This window comes from Lissotriton vulgaris, chromosome 6 (assembly GCF_964263255.1).
Source record: "Lissotriton vulgaris chromosome 6, aLisVul1.2, whole genome shotgun sequence".
NCBI classification, from domain to species: Eukaryota; Metazoa; Chordata; class Amphibia; order Caudata; family Salamandridae; genus Lissotriton; species Lissotriton vulgaris.
This window is the reverse complement of record NC_141694.1, coordinates 596,149,595-596,175,175: the sequence shown is the minus strand read 5'-3', so window position 1 is coordinate 596,175,175 and position 25,581 is coordinate 596,149,595. Positions and strand designations below refer to the sequence as shown.

Genomic DNA, 25,581 nt, shown 5'->3' with positions numbered 1-25,581 from the left:
TGTCAGAAAGAGAAAACGGAATCATGATGAGAGGCACCAAAGTAGTGATGCCCAGAACACTGCTGAGACAGACGATAGAACTTCCTCATGAGTCACATCGAGGAATGGTAGCAACCAAGAAAATGCTACGAGAAAAGGTATGGTTCCCTGGACTGGACAGCATGGTCGAAGCAACTGTCATGCATTGCCACGTCTGTCCAGTGACGGGACCACCGTCCAAGCCGGAGCCACTTCAGATGTCTGGACTCCCGAAGGCAGTGTGGACAGAACTGGGTGCTGATTTCTATGTATGGGCCCCTGGAGACCGAAAATTACCTACTGGTGATAATAGATGAGTTCTCCAGGTTTCCAATTGTAAGACATGTAGCGTCAATGTCGGCAACTGCAACGTTACCAGTCATGGACAATGTTTTTGCAGCATGGGGCTCCCCACAGACATTAAAACAGACAATGGTCCGCCTTTCTCAGGCAAAGAGTTCAGACGATTCATGGAATACCTAGGGATCAATCATCGGAGAATAACACCTCTGTGGCCACAGGCAAATAGGATGGCCGAACGGTTCATGGGAACGATCAAAAAGGCAATACAGAGAGCAAAGATCTCCCAGATTTTGATAGGGCAAGCCCTATTTCAAGTCCTGAGGGATTACGGAACACCCCTCACAGCTCCACAGGCAGGTGTCCCGCAGAATTGGTGATGGGGCGTGCTAGCCGGACCAGACTACCGCAAGTGGAAGCAAGGACAAGTGTGGAGCACAGCGACATGGCTATCAGAGACGAAGAAGCAAAGGCAAAAATGAAGGAGTACGCTGACTGGAGGAGGCCCACCACTAAATTAAAAATAAAAGAAGGAGACACGGTGGTGGTGCGACAAAGCCAACTACGGAAGTCAGACAGCGCGTTCTCAAAGGATCCATTGACCGTGACGGAAGTGAGGGGACCAATGATAACAGCATTAGCAGGCCGGTATCACATCACGAGGAACAGCTCGCACTTTAAAGAGCTAAAGACAAAAGAAAAAGAACTGCAGGCACCCATGCCAGAGGGACCAAAAACAGGAGGAAGAGGCACCAGTGGAGAACAGAGAGACAAGGCTGAGAAGGGAGTGGAAGAAACCACAGAGACTGATTGAAGAGATGTAATATATCTCTTGCTCTCTCTTTCTCTCTCTCTCTCTCTCTCTCTCTCTCCCTCTCTCTCTCTCTCTCTCTCTCTCTCTCTCTCTCTCTCTCTCTCTCTCTCTCTCTCTCTCTCTCTCTCTCTTTTTCTTTCTTTGAAGCATTATGTTTTACAACAGGGGGGGGGGGGATGTCATGCCCTGACAAGGGGACACTAGGACCCTGGGCAGGGGACAAAGGGCAAGGGACACCAGACACCACTTCCGGTCAGGGGAGGGGGGGGGACGGACACACAATAGAAGATGGGCATTGGGGAAGGAAGCAGAGAATACCTGTGCTGTACCAAGCTATCAAATAAAGGTATCTTACCAGCAACAACCGCGTCCTGTCATCACTGGGTACAGCGACACGACAGGGGGTTTCATCCCTACAAACAGCAATCTACATTTACAACTCTTGGACCTTCATTAATATTCTGATAAGGAAGCTGAAATATGATAATGCCTAGGTAACATTCACTTCATACTGTGATGTATATTATTGTACACAGTCTAAATAATCTGTAAGGTTACATGTACTCCTTTGTTCCTCTCAGATCTTTCTCCTACCCGATATTAGTGCACTCTGCTGACATTGGGTGAAAAGTGAAGGTCATGTGTTCAAAATCCAGAGGCACCAACTCCGGTTTTTATCCTTTAATAGTCAACACTTTGCATCACTTTCTTTAACACCTGTTATTTACAGTGCTTATAAATTACAAAAACTATGTAATGGAACGTTATTTAAAAATAAGCTTTCTTAGAATATTGCAATTTTGAGAGCTCCATTGAATACGGTTGGGGAGGGCATGAGAGTCCTTCTTCTCCCAGCCTACGAGTAGCGTGCGGCTGGGGAGCGATGTAGCATGGTGGCTCCTGTATGCCCCTGTCCTTCGATTTAGGCTTCCTGGGGATGGGTCTAGGACCATCATTCCAGCACCAGTCATGGTGATGGGGTTGCCGCCGGTCTGAGAATGAGTATGGGGGAACCTACGCACACCCCTTACTTGGTCAAAACTATTCAATTGATCTGTGTGCTAAACCCCAGGCACTGGCACACCCCAAGGTGTATTTATTGAGGATGCAATGAAGTGCCACGTGCTCTGCTTCATTCCAGGGATCAAAGGAAAAAATCCTTACAGGTGGATACCTCTCACCCCATTGGGCTGAAGACTCATTTTACTCCAAGGGGTGAGCTCTAGCCACCATGAGCATTTTTAACAGGTGTCCTGGCCTTTAAAGGATGCACTTTGTGGCAGGTTGCTTTTATTGACTTCCTGTGCCAGTCTCCTTCTCTCCTGACTGCTGGCCTTCCCCTTGCTGGTCATCTGGAGGTGTAAGTGTGCCAGCATCGATGGCCCTGGAGACACCCAGCTTGTCCTTAAGGTCAGCTACAAGCAAAGCCTTTAATCCACCAAGGGCATCAAGTGGTTTGCCCTTGCAGCTGTCCATGTTGCCGCTGCCATCACCTTTCAGATCCGGGGCCTTACTCATTGTCACTCCACTCACACTTGAAACTCCCTGTAAAAGTGAAAGTTCTACATACCAGTCCCCCCTGGCCACTCCTAGGGTGCCACATCATCCCTCCTGCATAGCATTCTAGTACAATCCAATATCGGACTGGCAAGTCTGTGAAGAGCTCCTCTGAGGGCCTTAGCCCCACCCCTAGCTGGCATCACTGCCAAATACCTTGCCACCAAAACGTCAACGGGGTACCCCTCCTGTGTTGACTCCAAATATCTGGGGTTCTTCTTTGGTCAGTGGGCCTGGGCTGTCTCAACCCAGATGCAGTGAGACAGATAATTAACAGTTCCTGAGTAGGAATGGTGAGTGTGAGAAGTTGGTCTGGTATATGATGTCCACTAATTAAAGTTGGCACCTTGAATAAGTACAAACAAGTGGTGATTTAATAGGTCTCAGACAACCTTAGAAAGCTATCCAAGTGGTTGCTGTGGAGAGCAGCCTTCAGGCTTAGTCTTGAAGGAGTGTAAAGCAGTGTGTTTACCAGAATGCAATCTTATAGTATAGATTAAATGAAACAAGAATCACAAAGTAGCTATAACAATATTTATTTATTATATAACACTATCTAGTAAGTTGCAGTATCTCCTACACAGAGATAGAGACAAAGCACACAATACTTCAGCAAAGAAATACCAGTAAATAGCCCTAATACACAGTGGGTCCCACGGGGGGACCAAACCATATACTAATAAAGTGGTATAAGAACCATGACTCAAATCAAGGCAGTGTTGAGAGTACTTAGAATTGCTGGGACCCCAAGGAACCACCCAAGGTGAGTAGATAGGGACCCCACGGAGTATGTGTGCAGTGTGAGAACACGACTTCGTGCTCCGTGCAAATCTATGTAAAAATGAAGGTTGGAATTTTAAAGTTTAAGGACCCTTCCCAGTGGACTTTGAAGAAACCCCATGGAAGACAGAAGGTTGTAGAGGCACCCCACCCGTGGATACCGAAGTACCCAAGTTACCTATGTCAGGGAAGACGGGTGCATAAGTCTGAAGTAGCGTTGGATACCGCAGTCGAACCCAATGGAGGACTTCGAGAAAGTGCCGCTGCTGGAATGGAGAATAGGGATGTATGACGTTACAACGCATACTTTTACCACGCATACCATTACAACGCGGTATTTACAACGCATACCGTTTCAACGCATAGCGCTTAGAGGTGCTGGATATTGGTAAGTATAATTTTATATTCCAACTCCAGTCCCCGTGGACACTATGGAAGGTGTTGGATATAAAATTATACTTATTCCCTATCCTAGAGCGCCCCCCAGCGCAATGCGTTGTAATGGTATGCGTGGTAATGCCTGCGTTTTAGTGGTAGTGCGTGGTAAAAACTTTGTTGTAAACGTTGTATACCGGAGAATAGTGTCCATTGGGATCCAAACATGGATTCTTGTCAAAGACAACCTGAAAGCAGAGGGGGCTGAGTCTGGGTCACTTGGGAGTGACAAGGAGCTTGGCGGATGAATGCCCACTGATGTTGGGTTCTCTAGGTTGGGTGACGGTGCCCTTGACTCTGCAGCTGGGGGACCAGGCAACATCAAGGATGACCAGGAGTCGGATGCGAGCTGTCACACGAAGGATGTTGAGTGCTGAGTGGTCGGTGTCTGGCGGGAGCACCAACAAGCCTTGGCAAAGGTCCAGAGGAGTCACCAAATGTGGGAGAGTAAGGACAAGCCCCGAGCAAGCAAGGGAGCCCAAGGAAAACAAAGTTGACCCTCAAGTGTACCTACAGGCCGGAGGCACAGTAGTCTTAGAGGACCTTAAGCAGTTTTACAAAACAAGATGTCACAGAGTGACATCTTGTTTTGTAAAACTTGGAGTGAGATGGTTGTTGATCTTTTTAGGAGAAGTTACCAGAGACTGGGTCTACTCGGAGCCCAATGCACTTGTTGCAGAATTGTCAAAAGTACTTGCACTTGCACAAGTACTCTGTGCTACAGGGGTTCGAGTATTGCAGTCCCCACAAGGAATTCTGACCTCAAACTGATAGAGAGTGCAGCTCGGGCCTCGAGAGACGTAAGAACCCCTGTCCTGTGTTGCTGGCCCCTATGGAGTCCGTAGGAGCGCAGGAACAGCAGACTAGTCAGCAGTGGTGCGGTGCCTGCAAATGCAGGTGAGTGACTCCTTCACTCCAAGGAAGACTATCTTCAGTTGCGTTGGATGGTCCACAGGTCCTGCACCGATCCTGTATGGTGCACAGGCGATGCAGCAAACTGAGAGGGAGACGGAGTCAGGTTATAAACGAATTCCAGCGAAGTCCAGAGTGCCCAGATGGTCAAAATGCAGTGATTTCAGGTTTGAATCGTGTCCATGAAGAAGCTCAAGACCTACAGCCAGATACGCCCTTAAGTACACATGGGAGAGGGTTGGAAAGATTCAGGAGACCCTCCCAGGATAGGGTCTGGACAAAGAGGAAGTTACTCCAATGTCCTTTGTTCAGTTTTGTGCCAGAGCAGGAGCCAATAGCTTCCAAGTCTGGTTTGAACTGGGTACCAGGACCACCGAGAGCCAACGAGGGTTGCTCCTGATGGGTGGAATCCTACCTCCCACACCAGTTACTGATAGGGTTTGTTTCAGCCATTTTAGAGTTGGTCATCACACGGTCGCATAATGCCCCTCTATGCAAGCGTATGGCTGTTTCACTGACAACCCTGGAGAATGGACTCCGGAGGCTGCAGGGCTATCCTGCTCATGCAGGGGCACCCTCTCACTTAGAACCAAGCACCCTGCCTTTAGTATTGTAAATGCCTGCTATTGGGGTGACTTATAGGTTTTAAGTGCAGTGATCGTAGTAAACCTATATATTTAGTTAGTGGTGCATGCACCAACTTACACAGGCTGCAATGGCAGGCCTGTAGTTCCATTTTGCATGTTCTTATATGGGTCGCATAATACATGCTGCAGCCCATGGGAGACCTCTGGGTACCTATGCACTAAGTATGGGCCAAACATCTGTTCCGCTCACGAAATTTGCAGATTTTCAGCAATTTTGCAATCCGCGAATCTCGCGAAATTGCTGAAAAATTCACAAATTCGCTCACGGGTGGATTTTTTTTTTTATGGCCAGCTCACTCAAGGGGCCAAAGTTACAGATGCACACGGTCACTGGAGGCAAATCTTCTGGCCCTTTATGCAGCTGCAGTGTAGGAAAAGCACTATACATTTACCCAACGAGGTAGCACTTACTGATTAGCCAGTAGAAAGTACTCCAGTTGAGTAGAGGTATCGCACAAAACGGTGGCATCTTCGTGGAAAAAATAAGCAGGGCAGGATTCCTTCTGGGACGAGGCTCCTGTCACAACAATTAAACCTCAACAGGAAGCACTTACAGATTATCAGGTGCCCGAGTTGAAGCGCAAATTCTGTAATGTTTTAATCAGCCCAAAACATTAGTGAGCACGGTTGAGGCTGGGCAGGTGTGCTTTATCCCCGTCTCTGCCGTCGAAAATTAGCTGTAATACTTCGGGAAGGTCTGTGCATCCATGAGTTTCTCAAGCGTGATCCCAGTGTAATTCCTGTCACCAGGAGGCTGCTTTCTCCTCATATGATGTACTGCTCGCTCTCTGACCCACACAAGAGGCCTGTGAACACGCATCGAAGCCCCGTCCATGTGGCCCCGCACACCACACTAGCGGTAGGAAACGTCTTCCGCCCTTTCCCAACTATGATGGACAGCTCACTCAAGGGACCTCGGTGCCTTTTGGCGCTGTGGCAAAGTTACAGGCACACATGGTCTTCGGGCAGAACGGAAATTCCCTTTTGGATGGAACAATGTGTCCATATACTCACATTCACAGCATTAAATCAAAAAATGCTTAACAGAGAGGAGATGCAAAAAGTAACTTCATAAAACTATCTTCATAAAAATACACAGTTTATTCAAACAAATATTAAAATACACAGTAAACCCCTGCCATAATACATAATAAATCAATAAAAAAGATCCATATAAAAATGTGCATATAATAAAAATACAATAAAAAGCACAAATGGTAAACAAAAGCAAGGAATAAATGATTCCTATTGGATGAGGAGAATACACCAGTCTAACAGTAATCACACTCCAACACATATATCCTTTTTTGTAGTCAGAGTTGTTGCTTTACAGACTTAGCGTATTTCCTCTCATAATATGCATCGACGCGTTTCGGTGGGCTGATGATTTAGAGAGCCAACACCTTCTTCAGGACAAAAATATATTTGAATCCCACATGAACATACAATATCTGTAACATAGGAACAATAGAAACCGCATCAAATATATGGCTAGAGATATACATGATTGAGAAAATATAATTACAAACTTTTATAAATCCTCTGTGCAACACACTTCATTAAAAAGACCACATTCATACCTTTCTCACATCCACACAAATGGAAGACAAGTCGAGACAGCTGCCATATAGTGCAGCATATTCCTCCATTATAATAAATGGATTGGATTTACATTTATTGATAGACATTTTCAATATTACCATGACCTCAATTTGCATGGTGCTCTCATTTGAGAATTAAAGAGTCATTAATAAATGAACAGTATCGTAATATCACCTATTCATGTCACTTTAGGTATTACTAATTTGACTCTAGATATAGAGATTAGTTTTCCAGACTCTATCCTTGTTCTATCGTAATAGTCTGGGTACAGAGGTAAAACCGCTATTAATGATTTGTAAATTCAGGGTATAGCTCTCTATTATCTGTATTATTCCTATAACGTATACACTTTATACCTTGGGGTCTAGGCCTTTTTTTTTTATGGCCAGCTCACTCAAGGGACCAAAGTTACAGGCACACACGGTCACTAGAGACAAATCTTCTGGCCCTTTACGCGGCTGCAGAGTAGGAAAAGCACTACACATTTACCCAACGAGGTATCACTTGCTGATTAGCCAGTAGAAAGTACTCCAGTTGAGTAGAGGTAGTGCACAAAACGGTGTCATCTTTGTGGATAAAATATGCAGGGCAGGATTCATTCTGGCACGAGGCTCCTGTCACAACAATTAAACCTCAACAGGAAGTACTGACAGATCATCAGGTGCCCAAGTTGAAGCGCAAATTCTGTAACGTTTTAATCAGCCCAAAACATTAGTGAGCATGGTCGAGGCTGGGCAAGTGTGCTTTATCCCCGTCTCTGCCGTCGAAAATTAGCTGTAATACTTCAGGGAGGTCTTTGCATCCATGAGTTTCTCGGGCGTGATCCCCGTGTAATTCCTGTCACCAGGAGGCTGCTTTCTCCTCATATGATGCCCTGCTCGCTGTCTGACCCTTTATGCACAAGAGGCATGTAAACAAGCATAGAAGCCCCGCCCGTTTGGCCCCGCACACCAGGAAAGTCTTTTTTGGGCAAATCCGAAAGTTTGCGAATTTTTTCCCAAACTCGCTGATTTTTTTCGCCTATTTCGGACAAATTTGCGGATTGCAGATCCGCAAAATTTGCCCATACTTACTATGCACTGGGTACATGGGTACCATATACTAGGGCCTGACAAGGGTACCCCAGTATTCAATCTGGAGTGTACATGAGTACATACCAAAACAGGTTAAGGAGAAAGCAGATAGACTGGGGTCCTGTTTCGCAGGATCCCAGTCAGACTAGTCGAAAACAGCATCAAATCAAACAACAAATGACACCCGCGAGACTAGAAACAAGCGCACGGTGGGAGCGTGCGAGGCACAGAGGAGACAAACCATGCGTGCGTACATCGCCTGTCCGTGCGTGCACATGGTTTGTCTCCCTTCGCTCACCAAAGCCACAACAATAGAGTCTCGCCAAGCAAAGCAGCTCATGTGCTGCGTTCACTAGGCAAGATCTAAAAAGTGGGGGTAACCAAAATAAGCAGATCCTACTTTTCTACACAACCCACCCAAACATAAGGAGGTGAGACTAACCTTGCCCGGTTGAGTCTTCATTTTCTAACTGGAAATATGTGGTAAGTCCATCTGCATTGGCATGGTTACTCCCAGGTCAATGTTCCACTGTATAGTCCATTCCGTGAAGGGAAATGGACCACTTCAAAAGTTTGGGGTTTTCACCCTTTGTCTATTTTAGCCGTAAGAAGGGCTTATAGTCTGTCTGAACAATGAAATGAATGCCAAACAAGTATGGACTCAACTTCTTCAGGGCCCAGCCCACAGCAAAGACTTCCCTCTCTATAGCTGACCAACGTTTCTCTCTGGGGGTCAAACGTCTGCTAATAAAAGCTACTGTTTGAATCTGACCCTCTGCATTAAGTTGTGACTACACAGCCTCTACCCCCAACTCAGATGCATCTGTTTGGACAATACATTGATTGGAGTAGTCAGGACTCTGCAGAATGGGAGTAGTGCACATGGCCTGCTTGATATCATCAAATGCCTTCTGACAGCTAACTGTCCACTAAACTTTCTTGTGCATTTTCTTAGAGGTAAGATCATTCAGGGTACTCACTATAGACCTACATCATTTTACAAATCTCCTGTAATACCCAGGCAGGCCCAAGAAAGCTCTGACCTGAGTCTGGGTAGTTAGAGCAACCCAGTCCATTATGGTCTGGATTTTGTTTTGTAGTGGTTGAACCTGGCCACCACCTGCAAGGTGGCTCAGGTACACAACCTTGCTCTGCCCTATCTGGCACTTAGTAACCTTGATAGTGAGGCCTGCTTTCTGCAGAGCCTCCAAAACATTCTTCAGGTGGACCAGGTGGTCTTCCCAGGTGGAGCTAGAGATAGCTATATAATCGAGATATGCTGCACTACAGGCCACCAGACCTGTAAGGACTTTATTCACCAGCCTTTGAAATGTGGCAGGTGCATTTTTCAAACCAAATGGCAATTAAATAAATTAATAATGCTCCGTAGGGGTAAAAAATGCTGTTTTTGGTTTGGCATCCTCAGCTAGTCTGATTTGCCAATAGCCAGCAGTGAGGTCAAATATGCTCAAGAACTTGGTTGAGGCCAAAGTATCAATAAGGTCATCTGCCCTTGGAATTGGTTGATCATCAGTCCTAGTGACTGCTTTGAGCCCCCCGTAGTCCAAATAGAACCTCATCCCTCTCTTACCATCCTCGGTGTGAGGTTTTGGTACCAGGGCCACTGGACTAGCCCAAGGGCTATCTGAGTGTTCAATCACTCCCAACTCCAGCCTCTTTTGGACCTTTGTCCTGATGCAATCTCTGACATGATCAGATTGCCTGTAAATCTTTTTAACATGCAGACTCTCAGCTGTGTCCACTTCATGTGTACACCAGGTGGTTTGACTAGTAGTCAGAGAGAACATATGCCTATATTGATTGAAGACTTCCTGCAATCAATCTGCTGTTAGTCAGTGAGGCTGCCTGCCAAAGCTATACCATCAACTGACCCATCATCGGGGTTCTATGAGAGGAGATCAGGGAGAGGATCACTCTCTTCCTCCTGTCCCTCATCAGTTGCCATGAGCAAGCCCTGTCAGCCCTGTCCACAAAAGGTTTGAGCCTGTTCACATGGAGCACCGTATGGAGGCTCCTGGGAGTGCCGAGGTCCACCAGATAGGTGACCTCACCTTTTTGCTCAATATTGGTATGGGGTCCACTCCATTTGTCCTGAAGAGCTGCTGCTGGGGCTACAGGCTCCAGCACACACACCTTCTGCCCTGGCTGGTAAACAGTCAGAACTGCCGTTTGGTCATGCTAAGCGTTTTGTAATTCTTGACTTGCCTCAAGGTTTTGTCTGGCCGTCTTCATGTACTGAGCAAAACCAAAGGGGATGATGGACGGAGAGTTGAACAGCCATCTTGGAGCAGAGACCAAGTACATAGTCCACAATGTTTTGTTTGGGATGTTTGAGAGGTAAATCCCATCCCTCCGTCACCAAACACAATGGACTCCTAACTGGATGCCCAAACAGAAGTTCAAAAGGGCTGTAGCCAACCCCCTTCTGAGGGACCTCTCTGTAGGCAAAGAGAAGACAGGGCAGAAGAACATCCCATTTTCGCCTAAGCTTTTCTGGGAGGCCCATGATCATGCCCACGAGTATTTTGTTAAACCTTTCAACTAACCCATTGCATTGTAGGTGATAGGGTGTGGTGAACTTGTAGTTCACTCCATACTCCTTCCACATTGCAGTTATGTAACTTGACATAAAGTTTGCAACTCTGTCAGTTAAGACCTCCTTAGGGAACCCTACTCTGGAAAAGATTCTCAGGAGGGCCCAGGCTGCCACAAGAGCTTTGGTGGTTCTAAGGGGATTAGCCTCTGGGTACCTAGTGGCATGGTCCACCACCAGTAGAATATAACTGTGCCCAGATGCTGTAGGAGGGTTCATGGGGCCAACTATGTCAATCCCAACCCTTTCAAAGGTAATCCCCACAACTGGTAGTGGTATGAGGGGGGGGGTATATGTGGTACCACCTGACTTACTACTGGCTGGGCAGATGGTACAGGAGCAACAAAACTCCTTGGTGTCCTCAGGCATGCGGGGACAGTGAAAGTGAGGGACAAGCCTGTGCCAAGTCTTACTTTGGCCTAGGTGTCCTGCTAAGGGCATGTCATGTGCCAATGTGAGTAGAAAGCCCCTAAACTTCAGAGGCATGCCAACCTCCTGGTGGCACTAGGCATAGGGTCTCTACCCTCTAAGTAAAGGAGTCCCTCATCCCAATAGACCCTGTGTGATCCACTGGCACACCCAGCAGCCTTAGCAGGAGCTTGCAGTATGAGGGGTTCAAGAGAGGGGCAGGTTTGCTGCTCCAAACTCAAGTCTGCCCTGGAAGAGCCCCCTGTCCCCAAGAACTCAACTTGATCAGGTTCAAGTTCATCTGAGACATTTCATTCACAGGGACTAAGATCATCTCTCTCAAGAGACTAATCCTAACCCTGAGTCTGGGGGAAGACACAGCCTTACCCCTCCTGCTCCTTCTCTTGGACGGCCCATTGTCCATTGTTCCAGGATCCAGGGCCTGTTCAGTGGTTGACAATTTGGATTGTGACCTAGTCACAGCAAAAACATCTGCAGAGAAGCCAGAAATTGCTGCATGAGTCCTTAGTTCCACTTCAGCCCAGGCTGAAGTCTCCAAATCATTGCCCAACAAACACTCTACTGGTAGGTCTGAACTTACCACAACCAGTTACCCCTCCGCAGCTAAAATTAACAACTGCCAAGGAATGGTCAGTCCTGACATTGTTTGCATTGGTCACATGGTACATTACTCCAAGTATGATTTGGTCAGGGGCCACAAGATTATCTGGCACCATAGTGACACTTGCACCTGTGTCCCTTTATGCCATGGACTCCTCACTATTTATTAAAAGGCTGTTGTCTATATTTTCCCAGATTACTGGGACTGACAAATAAGGCGACAATATCCTTGCCACCATCACAGACCAGCACAGCCTGAGCTGGAGTTCTGACTAGGCCAGAACCCATCTCAGGGCCCAAGGTTAACCCTACTAATCCCTTGTTCCCTGTATCACCACATGTACTTGTGCTAGGGGGAGCAGTTACCTTAGGGGCAGTGGTGGTAGGAGGATTTTCCTTGGCTTTTGGACAATCAGCATATCTTGTCCAATGGGTCTTTTGTTTACAGAGAGAGCACCAAGGTTTCTTTTTGCCTTTTCCCTTTTTGGATTGTGACTCCCCCAGATGCAGTTTTGGGGCCCCGATGAAGACTCTTTTTTGTGTCTTTACCCTGTCCCCACCCTTATCTTGAGTTTTAGAATCTTGTTTCTTCATGGTCAGCACCAGAGTACTGGGTTTTCTGCTTCACCCTGGTTCTGACCCACTTATCTGCCTTCTGTCCTAATCCTTGGGGAGTAGTAAGATCAGAATCCACCAAGTACTGATGCAATTATTAAGGATCTGCTCCCTCATAATCAAATTATACAATCAAAATCACGTACTTTACCGCCAAGCAACCAGCCTTCCAGAGCCTTAATAGCACTATCCACAAAGTCTACCCAATCCTGATTCTGTGCCTTCTGGGTGTCCTCTACTGTTCAGTGGTTACACCAAACCCATCAACAAGAGCACTCTTCAAAACTGAGTAATTGTCAGCATCCTCTTTTCTAACAGTGAGCAGTGTATCTCTACTTTTGTCAGCAAAGGAGAGCCACAAGATAACCACCCACTGCTCTTGAGGGACCCTCTGTAATTTACAGGCCCTCTCTAAAACAGTCATCCATTTGTGGATGTCATCCCCAATATGATAGGGAGGAATAGCCTTGCTCAGGTTTCTATTATTAAAGGAATGTTCCTTAACTCTAGGGACTCTGTTGCTGCCACCGGGGAACTCTAGTTCCAACCTTTTACTAGCTCGCTGGACTTTTAGGGACTCATTCTCAAGGGCCAACTGCTCTTTCCTGAGCCTACGCCTGGCTTTCTCAAGTTCAAGAAGTTGGTACTCCCAATCTAAAGAGTCGTCCCTCTTGATAGATACAGAGGTCTATATAGACTGTCCTGGGTGATTAGACTCTGCAGAGGGAGATCTATTTCTCTTTGGTAAACTCTGCACTCTTCCAGGAGGAGTGAAGAGGTGGCCCTCAGGGCCTTCTTCCCTGTTGTCTTGAATATCTGAGTTATCCAGGTGGGAACCATCAGGTTCCCACGGTCAGGGTTAGAATTTAGGTCATGGGGGTTTCCCATTTCGGCCTATCCTCATTCCCTGTCCCACCCACTCTGTCCTGTTCATCTGACCCAGGAGTTTTCCTTAGGTCATTTACCAGTAGCACCTCTACCAGGTGTTGAGTGTTGGCACTCCTCCCTGTCTTCAACCCACTAGAGGCAGACAGTGCTTTCAATTCCTGGAATGAAAGTTCACTGTATCCAGAAGGCAGACAGCCACTGGTATCTCCTTTAGCAGATATACTAAATGCGGTGTGGTGTTGCACCTACCTAACGTAGTGGGAGCTAAACTCTCCTAGGTTGGAGAAAGGATGTGCTAGTACCTTGACTTACCCAACCGCAAAGTCTGTAGAACATACTATTTTAAGCTTGTATTGTATAAACCTAAGTCTAGTGGTTTTTCAGTTAATCAATACAAAGTTTTATCAGGAAAAACAGTGCTGGCTTGAATCTCAACCTCTGCCCACCAATATGACACGTTGGTCTGGTATATGATGTCCACTAATTAAAGAAGGCACCTTGCCCTAGGCCAAACAACCCTTATGGTGATTTGAGAGGTGTCAGACAACTTTAGAAAGCTATCCATGTGGTAGCTTTGGAGAGCAGCCTTCAGGCTTAAACTTGAAGGAGTGTAAAGCAGCTTGTTTTACCAGAATGCAATCTTATAGTATAGATTAAATGAAAAGAGAACCACACAGTAGTTATAAAAATATGAATTTATTACAGTATCTCCTACACGGAGATAGACACAAAGCACACAATACTTCAGCAAAGAAATAACAGTAAATAGCACTAATACACAGTGGGCCCCACGGGGGGAACAAACCATATACTAAGAAAGGGGTATAAGAACCACGACTTGAATGAAGACAGGTGAGTAGATAGGGACCCCACTGTGTACATGTGCAGTGTGAGAACACTACCGCGTGCTCCGAAGAAGTCTATGTGAAAGTTGCGGTTGGAATTTTAAAGTTTAAGGACCCTTCCCAGTGGAATTTGAAGAAACCCCATGAAGGACAGAAGGTTGGAGAGCCACCCCACCCCAACCGTGGATACCGAAGTACCAAGTTACCTATCCTAGGGAAGCTGGGTGCATATGGCTGAAGTTGCGTCGGAAACTGCTGTCGAACCCAATGGAGGACTTCGAGAAAGTGCCGCTGCTGAAAGGGAGAAAAGTGTCAGTTGAAGTCCAAATGTGAATTTTTGTTGAAGAGCATCTGAAAGCAGAGGGGACAGAGTCTGGGTCACTTGAGAGTGACCAGGGGCTCGGTAGACGAATGCCCACTGATGTCGGGTGCTTCAGGCTGGTTGACTGTGCCCTTGACTCTACAGCTGCCAGGATCAGCCAATGTCGAGGATGACCAGGAGCTGGATTTGAGCTGCCCCACAATGGATGTCAAGTGCTGAGGTGTCACTGTCTGGCGGGAACACCACAAGCCTTGGCAAAGGCAACCCACGCAGGAGTTCAAAGAAGAGCACAGTTCAGACCAGCAAGGTCCAGGGGATTCACCAAAGGCAGGGGAGTCAGGTCAGGCCCAAGCAAGCAGGGGAGCCCAAGAAATGCAACGTTTACTCTCAAATGGACCCACAGGCCGGAGGCACAGGAGTCTCGAGAGGACCTCTAGCAGCTTTACAAAACAACAGGTCATGGAGCGCGAGTTGTGAGGTTTGATGAAGATCTTTGTAGGAGACATTGCCAGAGGCTGGGGCTACTCGGAACCCAATGCACTTGTGGCAGAACTGCCAACAAGCACGTGCACTTGCAAAAGTACTCGGTGCACTAGGGTTCAGGTATTGCAGCCCCCATGAGGAATTCTGACCTTAAACTGAGTGAGAGGGCAGCTCAAGCTTGGAGGGACATAGGAATCTACTTCCTGTGTTGCTGGACCCTTTGCAGTCTGTAGGAGCTTGGGAACAGCAGAACGCTCACCAGTGTTACGGTGCAGTGGTTTCAGGTTTGAACATTGTCCATGACAAATCTAAGGACCTACAGCCTGGTTAGCCCTTAAGTACCCACAGGAGAGAGTTGGAAAGATTCAGGGGACCCCTCAGCGAAGAGTCTGGTCAGAGGGGAGGTTACTCCCATATCCTTTGTCCAGTTTCGTGCCAAAGCAGGAGCCGACGCCACCCATAACTGGTTTGAACTGGACTATGCACAGGGACACCAAATGTGCCCCTCATGCAGTCATTCAGGTGCAGGTAAGTGCCCCCTCCCTCAGCCCCAATACACTAAATCCTGTCTGGGAGGTGGTCACACCTCCCTCTGACAGGTTGCCTATTGTCCTGCATTCCCCTGCTCGAGCTTGGCTCAGCAGCAGGAAGGCAGAAATGTGTCTCTGGTCGGCAGCAATGATTTTGTGAGGTCCGGGACCAGAAAGCTGGTACCCAGACCACCGAGAGCCCACAAAGGTCACTCCCAATGGGTGGAATAATACCTCCCACACTGATTACCGGTGTGGGGGTATGATTCCAACATGTTTGACACCAAACACGTTAGGATTTGTTTCAGCCGTTTTAGAGTTGGTCATCATGCGGTCGCATAATGCTCCTCTTTGCTAGTGTATGGCTGTTTCACTGACAACTCGGGAGAATGGACTCCATGGGCTGCAGGGGTGTCCTACTCATGTAGGGGCAGACTCTCACTTAGAACCACGCACCCTGTCTTCAGGATTGTAAAGGCCTGCTATAGGGGTGATTATAGGTTTCACGTGCAGTGACCTTTAGATATAGTAAACCTATATCTTTAGTAAGTAGTGCATGCACCAACTGACACCGGCTGCAAAGGCAGACCTGTAGTTCCATTTTGCATGGTCTCTCATGTGTGGCATAATACATGCTGCATCCCATGGGAGACCACTGGGGTACCTAGGCCCTGGGTACATGGGTACCATATACTAGGGACTGACAAGGGTACAACAGTATCCAGTTTGGAGTGTACCTAAGTACATAACATAACAGTTTAAGGAGAAAGCAGATAGACTGTGATCCTGTTTATCAGACTAGTCAAAAACAGCATCACATCAAGCAAAAAGTGGGAGTAACCGTAGGAAGTAGATTCTACATTCCTACAGTGGGGAATAAAATCTGCATCTAAGTCAATCCCTGATAATTTCTCCCTTTGGGTAGGGAGGCCTTTATTCCCTCTGCTGGTGTGCAGAGTAATTACTTAGGCCCAGCAGCGGGACTAAAGGCCTGGAATGTGAATCTGAACTGATCCAGAGAAATATGACAATCCTTTATGACCAATAAAATGTATATGCAAGTTATTGGGAACCTGTATATTCCAATTTGACATTCATATTTCATCCCAGTTCGATACTTCGCTGGACTGGGTAGGCCCAAGTGGAGTGAAACTACACTTTAAGGAATATTTCAACTATCTGTATAATACAGTGACATTACGGATTTTTAAGTAAAACCTACTGATCTATCTATGCATGCTCACTAAATTATAAGGCCTACCATAGGTGAGCATCTATCCTGGCAGGGTTCCTTCTGCACCAGGCAACTTGTGTGCAATTACTGGGCTGCGCAAGACAATCGTCTAAAACAAGTTTGCAGACTTGTGTGCACACACGCTCACATGTGATTAGCCCAGTGCCCCTGAACCTGGATGTTCTCCATTGGCCTTGTCTTAAATGATGGACACTAGTAGTAACATGCTCAGTCCATTTACCAGGAAGTTACAGTGGGTGAGACTCAGCTAGAGAAACTTACCCAAAGTAAAGGTCCAAAAACCGGGTGACCAAAAAAGCAAAAACTCCTGGCAGACTAAAGGCTGGAACCTATTTGCAATACCAGTGGTGTCATCTTGTGTGAATGGGAGGTCATAGGTTTGAATCTTGATAGAGATAACTCAACCTTTCATCCTTCAGGAGTCGCTAAATTGAGTACAGATAAAATATATAATATTAAACCTGTCTAGAAACAGCAAAACTGCATATGAAATTCCATGGAAAAAAATAAGGTATTAATATTCCTCTCAAATCAAATCACTGAATAAACACTTAGGTACTACTTTATTGCTATTACAAGTTTTTATCCAAGAAATGCTTCAGCTCCAACTAAATAAATAAATACATGTTGCCTTCTCATTTCAGCAATGCCTGCTGATGTTCTCCAATGCCTGAATCTGCCAATTATTTCCAATGCACGGTGTAAGAAGTCTTATCCAGCTGTCTACACGAGCAACATGATGTGTGCCGGATTTATGCGCGGACAACAGGACTCCTGCCAGGTAAAAATAACAGTAGACTCAGCTCATGCCTGCACTATAGAACTTCATGCTAGACATTGTAGTGAGGAAGGCTTGCCTCTGAAGGTATGTGATTAGTGACAATCCTCAGTTTGTCCCCGTCACTCTCAAGGTGAGAAATTGTTCAGTGCTTTGCTCCTCAGCTCCAGACTGTTGGAGTGACAGAGAAGACCTATCTGTGGATTGGTCATCAATCTTGGGGAGCCATTACAGTTATGCAGGTTCTGTAGAGCAGTGGTTTGTGGACCCATGGGGGTTTGTGACACCTATTTAGGGAGTCTGAGTCATTTATAAGATTAAATAGCATCAGAAGGTTAATATATACATACTTATAGGTGTATTACCTACTGGTGGTCGCCAGTAGGTATATATAGTTAGGACCTAGTTTCCATAGGAAATCCACAACATTCTATTGGGAATAACTTTGGCGCCGGATGAGGAATTTGCATGCAATTTTCCAAAATTTAGGCCAGCTCCGCTCCGCTCCTTCTCTGAAAGTGTCGGGGGGATTCGTCAAGCGGGGGTCGAGAAAAAAGGGGGGGTCCCAAAACGTGTTTTCCCCATGTTAATTTCCATAGGACGTTCAGACACGGCTGCAGCCCGAGCCGCTGAATGGAATTACACCAAACTTGGCAAAATGGTAGGGACTGGTACGCAGAAGTGCCTTTTGTTTAAATGGTGTAAATCCCTCCTGTAGTTCCTGAGAAAATCAAAAGGAAAAACATATATATATCTGGGCGGAGCCTTACCACACATCTCATCGTGAGATAAGATTGGCTATCAGCACTTCATCCAAGAAGTGTTGGCAGCCATCTTGGGACCAATATACATGATAGCACCTCATTAAAAAGTAGTGCAGTTAATAGAAGGTTTTAGGACTTTAGTTACATTATAAATCATTTGTTGATGGTACCATACTCATTTTAGGAATTGTGGTGTATTCTAAGGTGATTTTACCATGTGAAAAAGCCTTCTGCTGGGATATCATGAATCATGTTTGAAAGAAAACTATTATCTCATGCTTTTCCCACAGTGGTTTTGAAGGGGATCTATAAGCTAAGCTGAAAGCATATTTTCTGTAAATTCACATTTTCTTTTTATCAGTCATGTGAGAATGAAGTCTGACATTCTCAGTAAAAGATGTACATCCAACAAGGACAGAGACTGTCAGTTGATTCTATTACAGGACCGGAGGCTTCAGATTATGCTTCTCAATCTTTACTGACAAATTCACAGCAGCCAATGAAAAGGCATATTTTCATAAATAACAATAAACAAACTACATTTCCCATGATGACATATGCATAGCGACACCCCCACAGTCCATAAGAACCCTTAGCGTTCCACCATCTTCCTCTTTCTTTGCTGCTCACAGCAAGAGATAAGTGCACCTTGTTACCTCCCTTTGCTGTAGTGCATTGTTATTTATGATGATAATTTTGATATGGATCTTTATTGAATTGCCTTTATGGTACCTTCATTGTGGATACACTGTTGAGGGATTTGGTGCATCGGCGGGCGAGCGCGGTGTTAAGAAATGCGCTTCCTCGGCCCGCCTTTTATTTCATTCCTCTGTGGCTTATGTGCGAGTTTTGCACCGCTTGCTGGCGCGTTGTCGTTACGGTCGCTGACCGGGGGCAGACCGTCACCGTGTTCACATTGAGCCTTAGTCCCGGGGTTGAAGGCCTTCCCACAACAGTAGCGCGCTTCTCAGGCATGCGCAAGGGCTCCCCTCATCGCCCTGTGACGCAGTACAAACCGGGTGGCTCTTGGCGGCGACGCGCTCCCCAGCGCGCTGATATTGGGCTCCTTTTGGGCAGCTTTCAGTAGCGTTTGGGCAGCGCGCTAGCGGCGCGAATCCCCTGGCATTTAAATGCGGTTTTTCAACGTTGATCGTTCTGCTTCTCCTAGCGCCTGTGACAGGTTGTAAAATACTGGCCTGATAAGAGTGGACACACGCTCTATATATTCCTACATTGGCCTGGGTCTCTGACCTCTTTGAATACAGCTTTGCTGAGGGGGTTCTTTAGTGTATCCTTCTGTGTGCTGGTGGGCTGACCCCCCCATTACCCTTCTTGTGGCTGTGATACAGTTTGGCATAAACTGCTACCGTCAGTGTTCTTTGAATAATTTGTGCATATTTAAAGCCATTAAACTTACTTAAAGCCACCCCTGACAATGGCTGAGTGGGAGCAATACCCAGAGGAGTATGCTGAGGAGAAGACATTTGACGGACAGCAGGAGGCTGTCTTAGAGGACAATTTGGTAAATGCTTTGGACGCTTCTGTCCAGTTCTCTGTGAATAGGGCTATGGAGACCACGGTCACGCAAACTGTTCAACAGGCCCTAGCAGCGGCTCTGCGCCCTATCAGGAAGCAACTTGAGGGCTTCGCAAAGAGACACGGCTACGACAAGAAGCCGTAGAAGAAGAAGGCAGAGGCTTCTACATCTAGTCAGGGCTCTTCAGACTCTGCAAAATGGCCACACGCACAAGCACTATCTGCGCTGCCCGCATGCGAGGCAGTTGATCATTCCTACACAGGAGGCAAGGCCAAGGCTAAGCTTAGGGCCCATGCCGACACGGATATAGACACTAACACCACGAATACAGACACAGACACTGATACCTCGGAGGAGCCTCCTCCGCCAAAGAAGGCGAGAACATCTCAGCCGACTGGGAATATACCTACAGATACCCCATTCACCTTCAACCCTTCAGACATTATGCACCCCAGATCCTCTGACTGGGTGCCCCCCCTGCAGTCTCAGCCTATCTGCACGAGAACCTTAGGAAGCGTTTCCCAAGAGAGGTGCGCAATCGCCTAAAGTCGGAGTGTCCACGACCAGAACTCGCGGACAAGATGATGCCGGAAATCGATGCTAGCCTCCTGACCTTTCTACGAAAATTTTCAAAAGACCCCAAACGCGGTATCGATCGAGCCTGGAGGGGTTGTCAGGATAAACTGCTGGATGTAGTGGGCCCCTTGGCCAAAATTCTAGAAATGGCTTTAGCAGCCAAGGAAGCATCTACGCCGGTAAACCCCGGCATATTGGCAGGGTGGACCCAGCGGCCATATGCCTCATTGGCAACGCCAACTGTGCTGTATCCTCTGTGAGGCGTAAATCTCTCCTGATAAGGATGGGCAGCAACTTGACGGAGTTGGCAGATGCAGAACCCGGACCCCTAGCGGCGAGTTAGCTCTTCGGCGAGAGATTCGTCAAAGATGTTTCAAAGTACATTGGGAGCTTCACGACCTTGGATAAGGCGCAGTCAGGGATTAAAAGAGAAATTAACCAGGTTGTTTTTAAACGGGCCGGACGAGGCGGGGGCCGCTCGTCAGGCCGTGGAGGTCCCCAAGGCTCCCAGAGAGGCGACTTTGGTCGTGGAAGAAACGACTATGATTCCACAAGAGGCGGGACCTTCTATCCATCCCGCAGGAGGTTCAACAGGGGACGCTTCCAGTCCAACAACAACAGGGCGAACTTCAAAGCTCAACAAAACACAGGTGAGCGTTGTGGACCTTTCTCTTCTTCCTTTGGGGGGGTCATACTCAACACTGCCTACAGCAGTGGCAGGAACTGACACAGGACGCCTGGGTGTTGCAGAGAGTACAGGGCTTTCACTTAGAATTTTACTCTTGTCCTTTTTAGTCAGGTATCCCTGCAGGGTAAAACACCGTCACTCCGCATTTTTTACTCTGCATACCTTTACTCCTTATACCATTATAACGCAGGTACTGTTACTCCGCAAAATTGTACAATGCATGCAATTATATATTATATGCTTTTACCACGCATGCTTTTACAACGAAATTCGTTGTAAAAGCATGATTGGTAAAAGCATATGTTTTTTATATTTAAGTGTAAGGTAAGTATATGGTTTTAGTTTGGATGTGTTGGAGTATATGTTTTTGGGGTTCAGGGGTATTTTAAGGGTGGGTTTGGGTTATGGGGTACAGGGGTATTTAATGGTTAAGGGATAGGTTTCGGTATTGGGGTATAGGGGTATTTTTAGGCTTCAGTGCTAGGTTTGGGTTTTGGGATACAGGGGAAATTTTAGGGTTCAGGGATAGGTTCGGGTTTCGGGGTACAGGGGTATTTTTAGGGTTCAGGCCTAGGTTTGGGTTTTGGGGTATAGGGGTATTTTTAGGGTTCAGAGGTAGGTTTGGGTTTTGGGGTACACGGGTATTTTTAGGGTTCAGGGGAAAGTTTGGGTTTGGAGTCCAGGGGTATTTTTAGGGTTCAGGGCTAGGTTTGGGTTTTTGGGGTACAGGGGTATTTTTAGGGTTCAGGGCTAGTTTTGGGTTTTGGGGTACAGGGGTATTTTTAGGGTTCAGGGGTAGGTTTGGGTTTTGGGGTATAGGGGTATTTTTAGGGTTCAGGGGTAGGTTTGGGTTTTGGGGTACAGGGGCATTTTTAGGGTTCAGGGGTGGGTTTGGGTTTTGGGGTACAGGGGTATTTTTAGGGTTCAGGGCTAGATTTGGATTTTGGGGTACAGGGGTATTTTTAAATTGATCCAGCGCTCCTACTAAAATTCTGCATAAATGATGTCACTATCTACCACCATACTTACCAATCAATACCAGGCCCATAGAAATAACAGAGCAGCTGAATCATGAGGCGAATGAATCTAATAGGTTGTTTAAACTGTCTACAATAAACAAGACCAGCTTGTCATTTTAAAAGTTTATTCAAACATAACATTTGGAACTTTATTAAGCAAGCATTAGAAAATGTCATAAAGAAAGTTTTATTCAGCATTTATAAAGAGAGCTTGTTTCAAGAAATATTAATCATTAACAGGAATAAGTGAAAATGTGCATTTCCAAACCCTAACTAATTCTCTGTCTCTACCCTCATCGCCTGAAAACAAAGTCTGTTAAAAATCTCCTTTCCTTACGTGCATTCATCGGACAGCAGAACACGACCTTCTGGAATCAAGAAGCGTAAGCCAAAGTCTGCTCCTTGAGCCAATTCTTTATACCCTAAAACTAAGGCTAAATTAACTAATTTCACATTCCAGCAGCTGAATTCTGGCTCCCCATTGGCAGAACCACCTCACGCCACAGTAAATTGTGACATCTTCCACCTCAGGTCCGGGCTTTTACACAAAGTCATTGTTCATGCACAGAGTCCTGGCGGCACTTCCTTAGGCTGCTACATTTTGTAGCGAAGATTGTTCATGTAGTGCACAAAAATGCCGCGACTCACATCCTGGCCTTGAGCCTGTCCGTTCTGAGCCTCTGGTGGTACATTAGAAAACCTCTCCACAGAGTGCCTTTTGCAGTTCTTTTCAAAAACTTTTCACAATAAAAGTTTATAGGCTTCTCAACTTTTCAAAATAAGTTTTCTCTCGTGGCTTTTACATCAGTAGGCCTCTTTCAGAAAGCATCAATTTTCTGCGCCACTTTTGCTTGCGTCACTGCGCCACTTTTAGCTTGCGTCACTTTTTCAGAAAACTATTATTTAAACAAACACAAAACAGTAATTAATTAAAGAATTGACATTTGTTCTGTTAACCACCCTTTTCCCACTAAGTTTAACCCATTAGCTAGGTTACCTAGCATAAGCACAAAGAAAGCAACACTTATAATCTACCATTCTTCATATAGTTCAGCAGGATTGTCCATATGCCTGTAAAAGATAAAAAGACACGACATAGACAAAAGCACATATAAAATAGGCACATGCCATTAATTAAAACAACCGCATTAATGTTTGACAAGGACATTAGACAAACAAAACAACGTTAGTTATTTATTATAAAACATACTTGCATATGCAACATAAAGCACATGTCGTTAGTCCCGTGTGTGATAATGTATGCGACTTAACAATAGGTTGGTTTAGTAACAAAAATCATGCAAAAACCATTAATATATTTAATCAAGTTATGGGAGATTAACCCTTTCGATGCTGATGTCGAGCTCAGCTCGTCATCACCCACGGGTGTCATGTGCTGATGACGAGCTGAGCTCGTCATGACAGCAGCAAAATGGCAATTTGCAGCACAGGGGAAAAATCACTGCAGCAGCGATGCGGTTAATATCACGAGCCAGAATAAAATAATTTCTGAAGCTCGCTCCATCAAGGGTTCAGGGCTAGGTTTGGGTTTTGGGGTCCTGGGGTATTTTTAGGGTTTAGGGATAGGTTTGGGTTTTGGGGTACAGGGGTATTTTAGGGTTCAGGGGTAGGTTTGGGTTTTGGGGTACATGGGTATTTTTAGGGAACAGGGCTAGGTTTGGGTATTGGGATACAGGGGTATTAATAGGGAACAGGGCTAGTTTTGGGGTACAGGGGTATTTTTAGGGTCAGGATGGGTTAGTGTTTAAAGGTGCTGGGGTATTTAAAGGGACTAGGGTGGGATTCGTTTTTAGGGTGTATAGGGTAATTATTAATTAAAAAAATTTAATATTTATGAATATATATATTTATATATATATGTGTAATATTAATATAGATATACATATAATAAAATTTAAAAGAAATAATGTTTCATTTTATTAAAAAATATATATGTGTATATATATATATATATATGTATATATACATATATATATATACATATATATATATACATATATATATATATATATACATATATATACATATATATATATATATATGTATATATATATATATACATGCCCGAACAGTCCACTCCAATAACGGCTAGACAGAAGACCAGCACACCATACCTTCAACTTCTCAAAAGTTTATTGCATTAAGGCCCCTACCCCCACAACAGACGCGTTTCGCCCGGAGGCTTCGTCAGTGTTCACCCGTGTCACATTATCAAACGCCATTTAAAGCTCACTCGTCATAGACATAAATGACGGCATGTTGTTTTCAATTACAATGCGTAGCAGCCATCTTGTAATCTGCAAATAAGCAAAATCTTCAACATTTCATGGCGTAAACATCAAATAAAGTGCTCAGTGCAAAAATTTAAAAACATGAGGTGTTCAATGAATACCATTTTTCGAAAGTGCATGCAAGTAATTACACTATGATAAACTTTACGGTTCCTGCCTATTGTGCAATACAGCTCTTTTACATTGCAATATTGCTATTGGTACATATAGGCATGGTTCTATCCCCAAACTTGAGCCCTGAATGGGCTTATATACCCTGTCTCATTTTGTTCCTACATACTGCCCTGGATGGGCTAGGGTGAGAAGGGGGAGGGGGAGAAAGGGAATATCCATGTTGTTAGGTGCGAGGATGTCATAGAGAGTACAGAGAGTGTGTAGAGATGCAAGGTTTTGCTATAGGAGTGTGGAAATTGTAGAGTCTTGTACAATACTTAAGTTCTTATTCCAGATGTATCCACATCTCCTCATTATTATTCAGACCCCAGGGGACTGTGGTTTTTAGCCCGATTATGTATCTCGACTCTAAAGTCCGGAGTCTTTTTTCTCTGTCCCCACCTATCTCATTGCGTTCCACTTGATCTATGCAATAAAAGCTTAACAGGTCCCTGTCGCTTTTGTGGAACTCAGCGAAGTGTGTCGCTACGGGGTAGGCCTTGTCCCTGTTGGTAATTGCGCGAAGGTGTTCTAATATTCGCATTTTTGCAGGCTTGATCGTCCTGCCTATATACCGTTTTTTACAGGGACAGGTCAGACAATAGATAGTATACTCAGAATTACAATTGAGTAATTTTTTAATGCATCTCTCGGGTTCATTTTCGTCAGTTTTCCCTGGGTATGTCTTGATTGTCTTACTGTTTTTGCATGCCTTGCATGCTCTGCACGGAAAGAAACCCGTAAATTTTGTAATTTGGACACGTTTTTTCTTTTGTGGGACAAAATGGCTGTGGACAAGATGGTCCCCCAGAGATTGGCTTCTTTTGTAAGTCAAAATGGGTCTTTCTGGAAGGATTTTTGCCATAGTCTGATCTGTTTTAAGGATATGCCAATTTTTTTGAAAAATGTGCATAATCCTACCTGACTTAGAATTGAAGGTGGTGATCATTCTGGGGTTGTCCTCATTTTTCAACACATGTTTGGGTATCAATAGATCGTTTCTTTGGATTTTGTTTGATTTCTCTTCGGCATTAG

At 45.6% G+C, this 25,581-nt stretch overlaps 1 protein-coding gene across 3 annotated transcripts in view; it reads left to right on the top strand.

The window, feature by feature from the left end:
* The window catches only part of LOC147707763 (trypsin I-P1-like), a 173,710-nt gene that overhangs the window by 92,589 nt on the left and 55,540 nt on the right, over nucleotides 1-25,581 (top strand). For all 3 annotated transcript variants that reach the window (XM_086926616.1, XM_086926614.1, XM_086926615.1), the window contains one exon: nucleotides 17,364-17,500. In XM_086926616.1, the coding sequence (XP_086782742.1) occupies nucleotides 17,364-17,500 (137 nt within the window). The remainder of the gene's footprint in view (nucleotides 1-17,363; nucleotides 17,501-25,581) is intronic.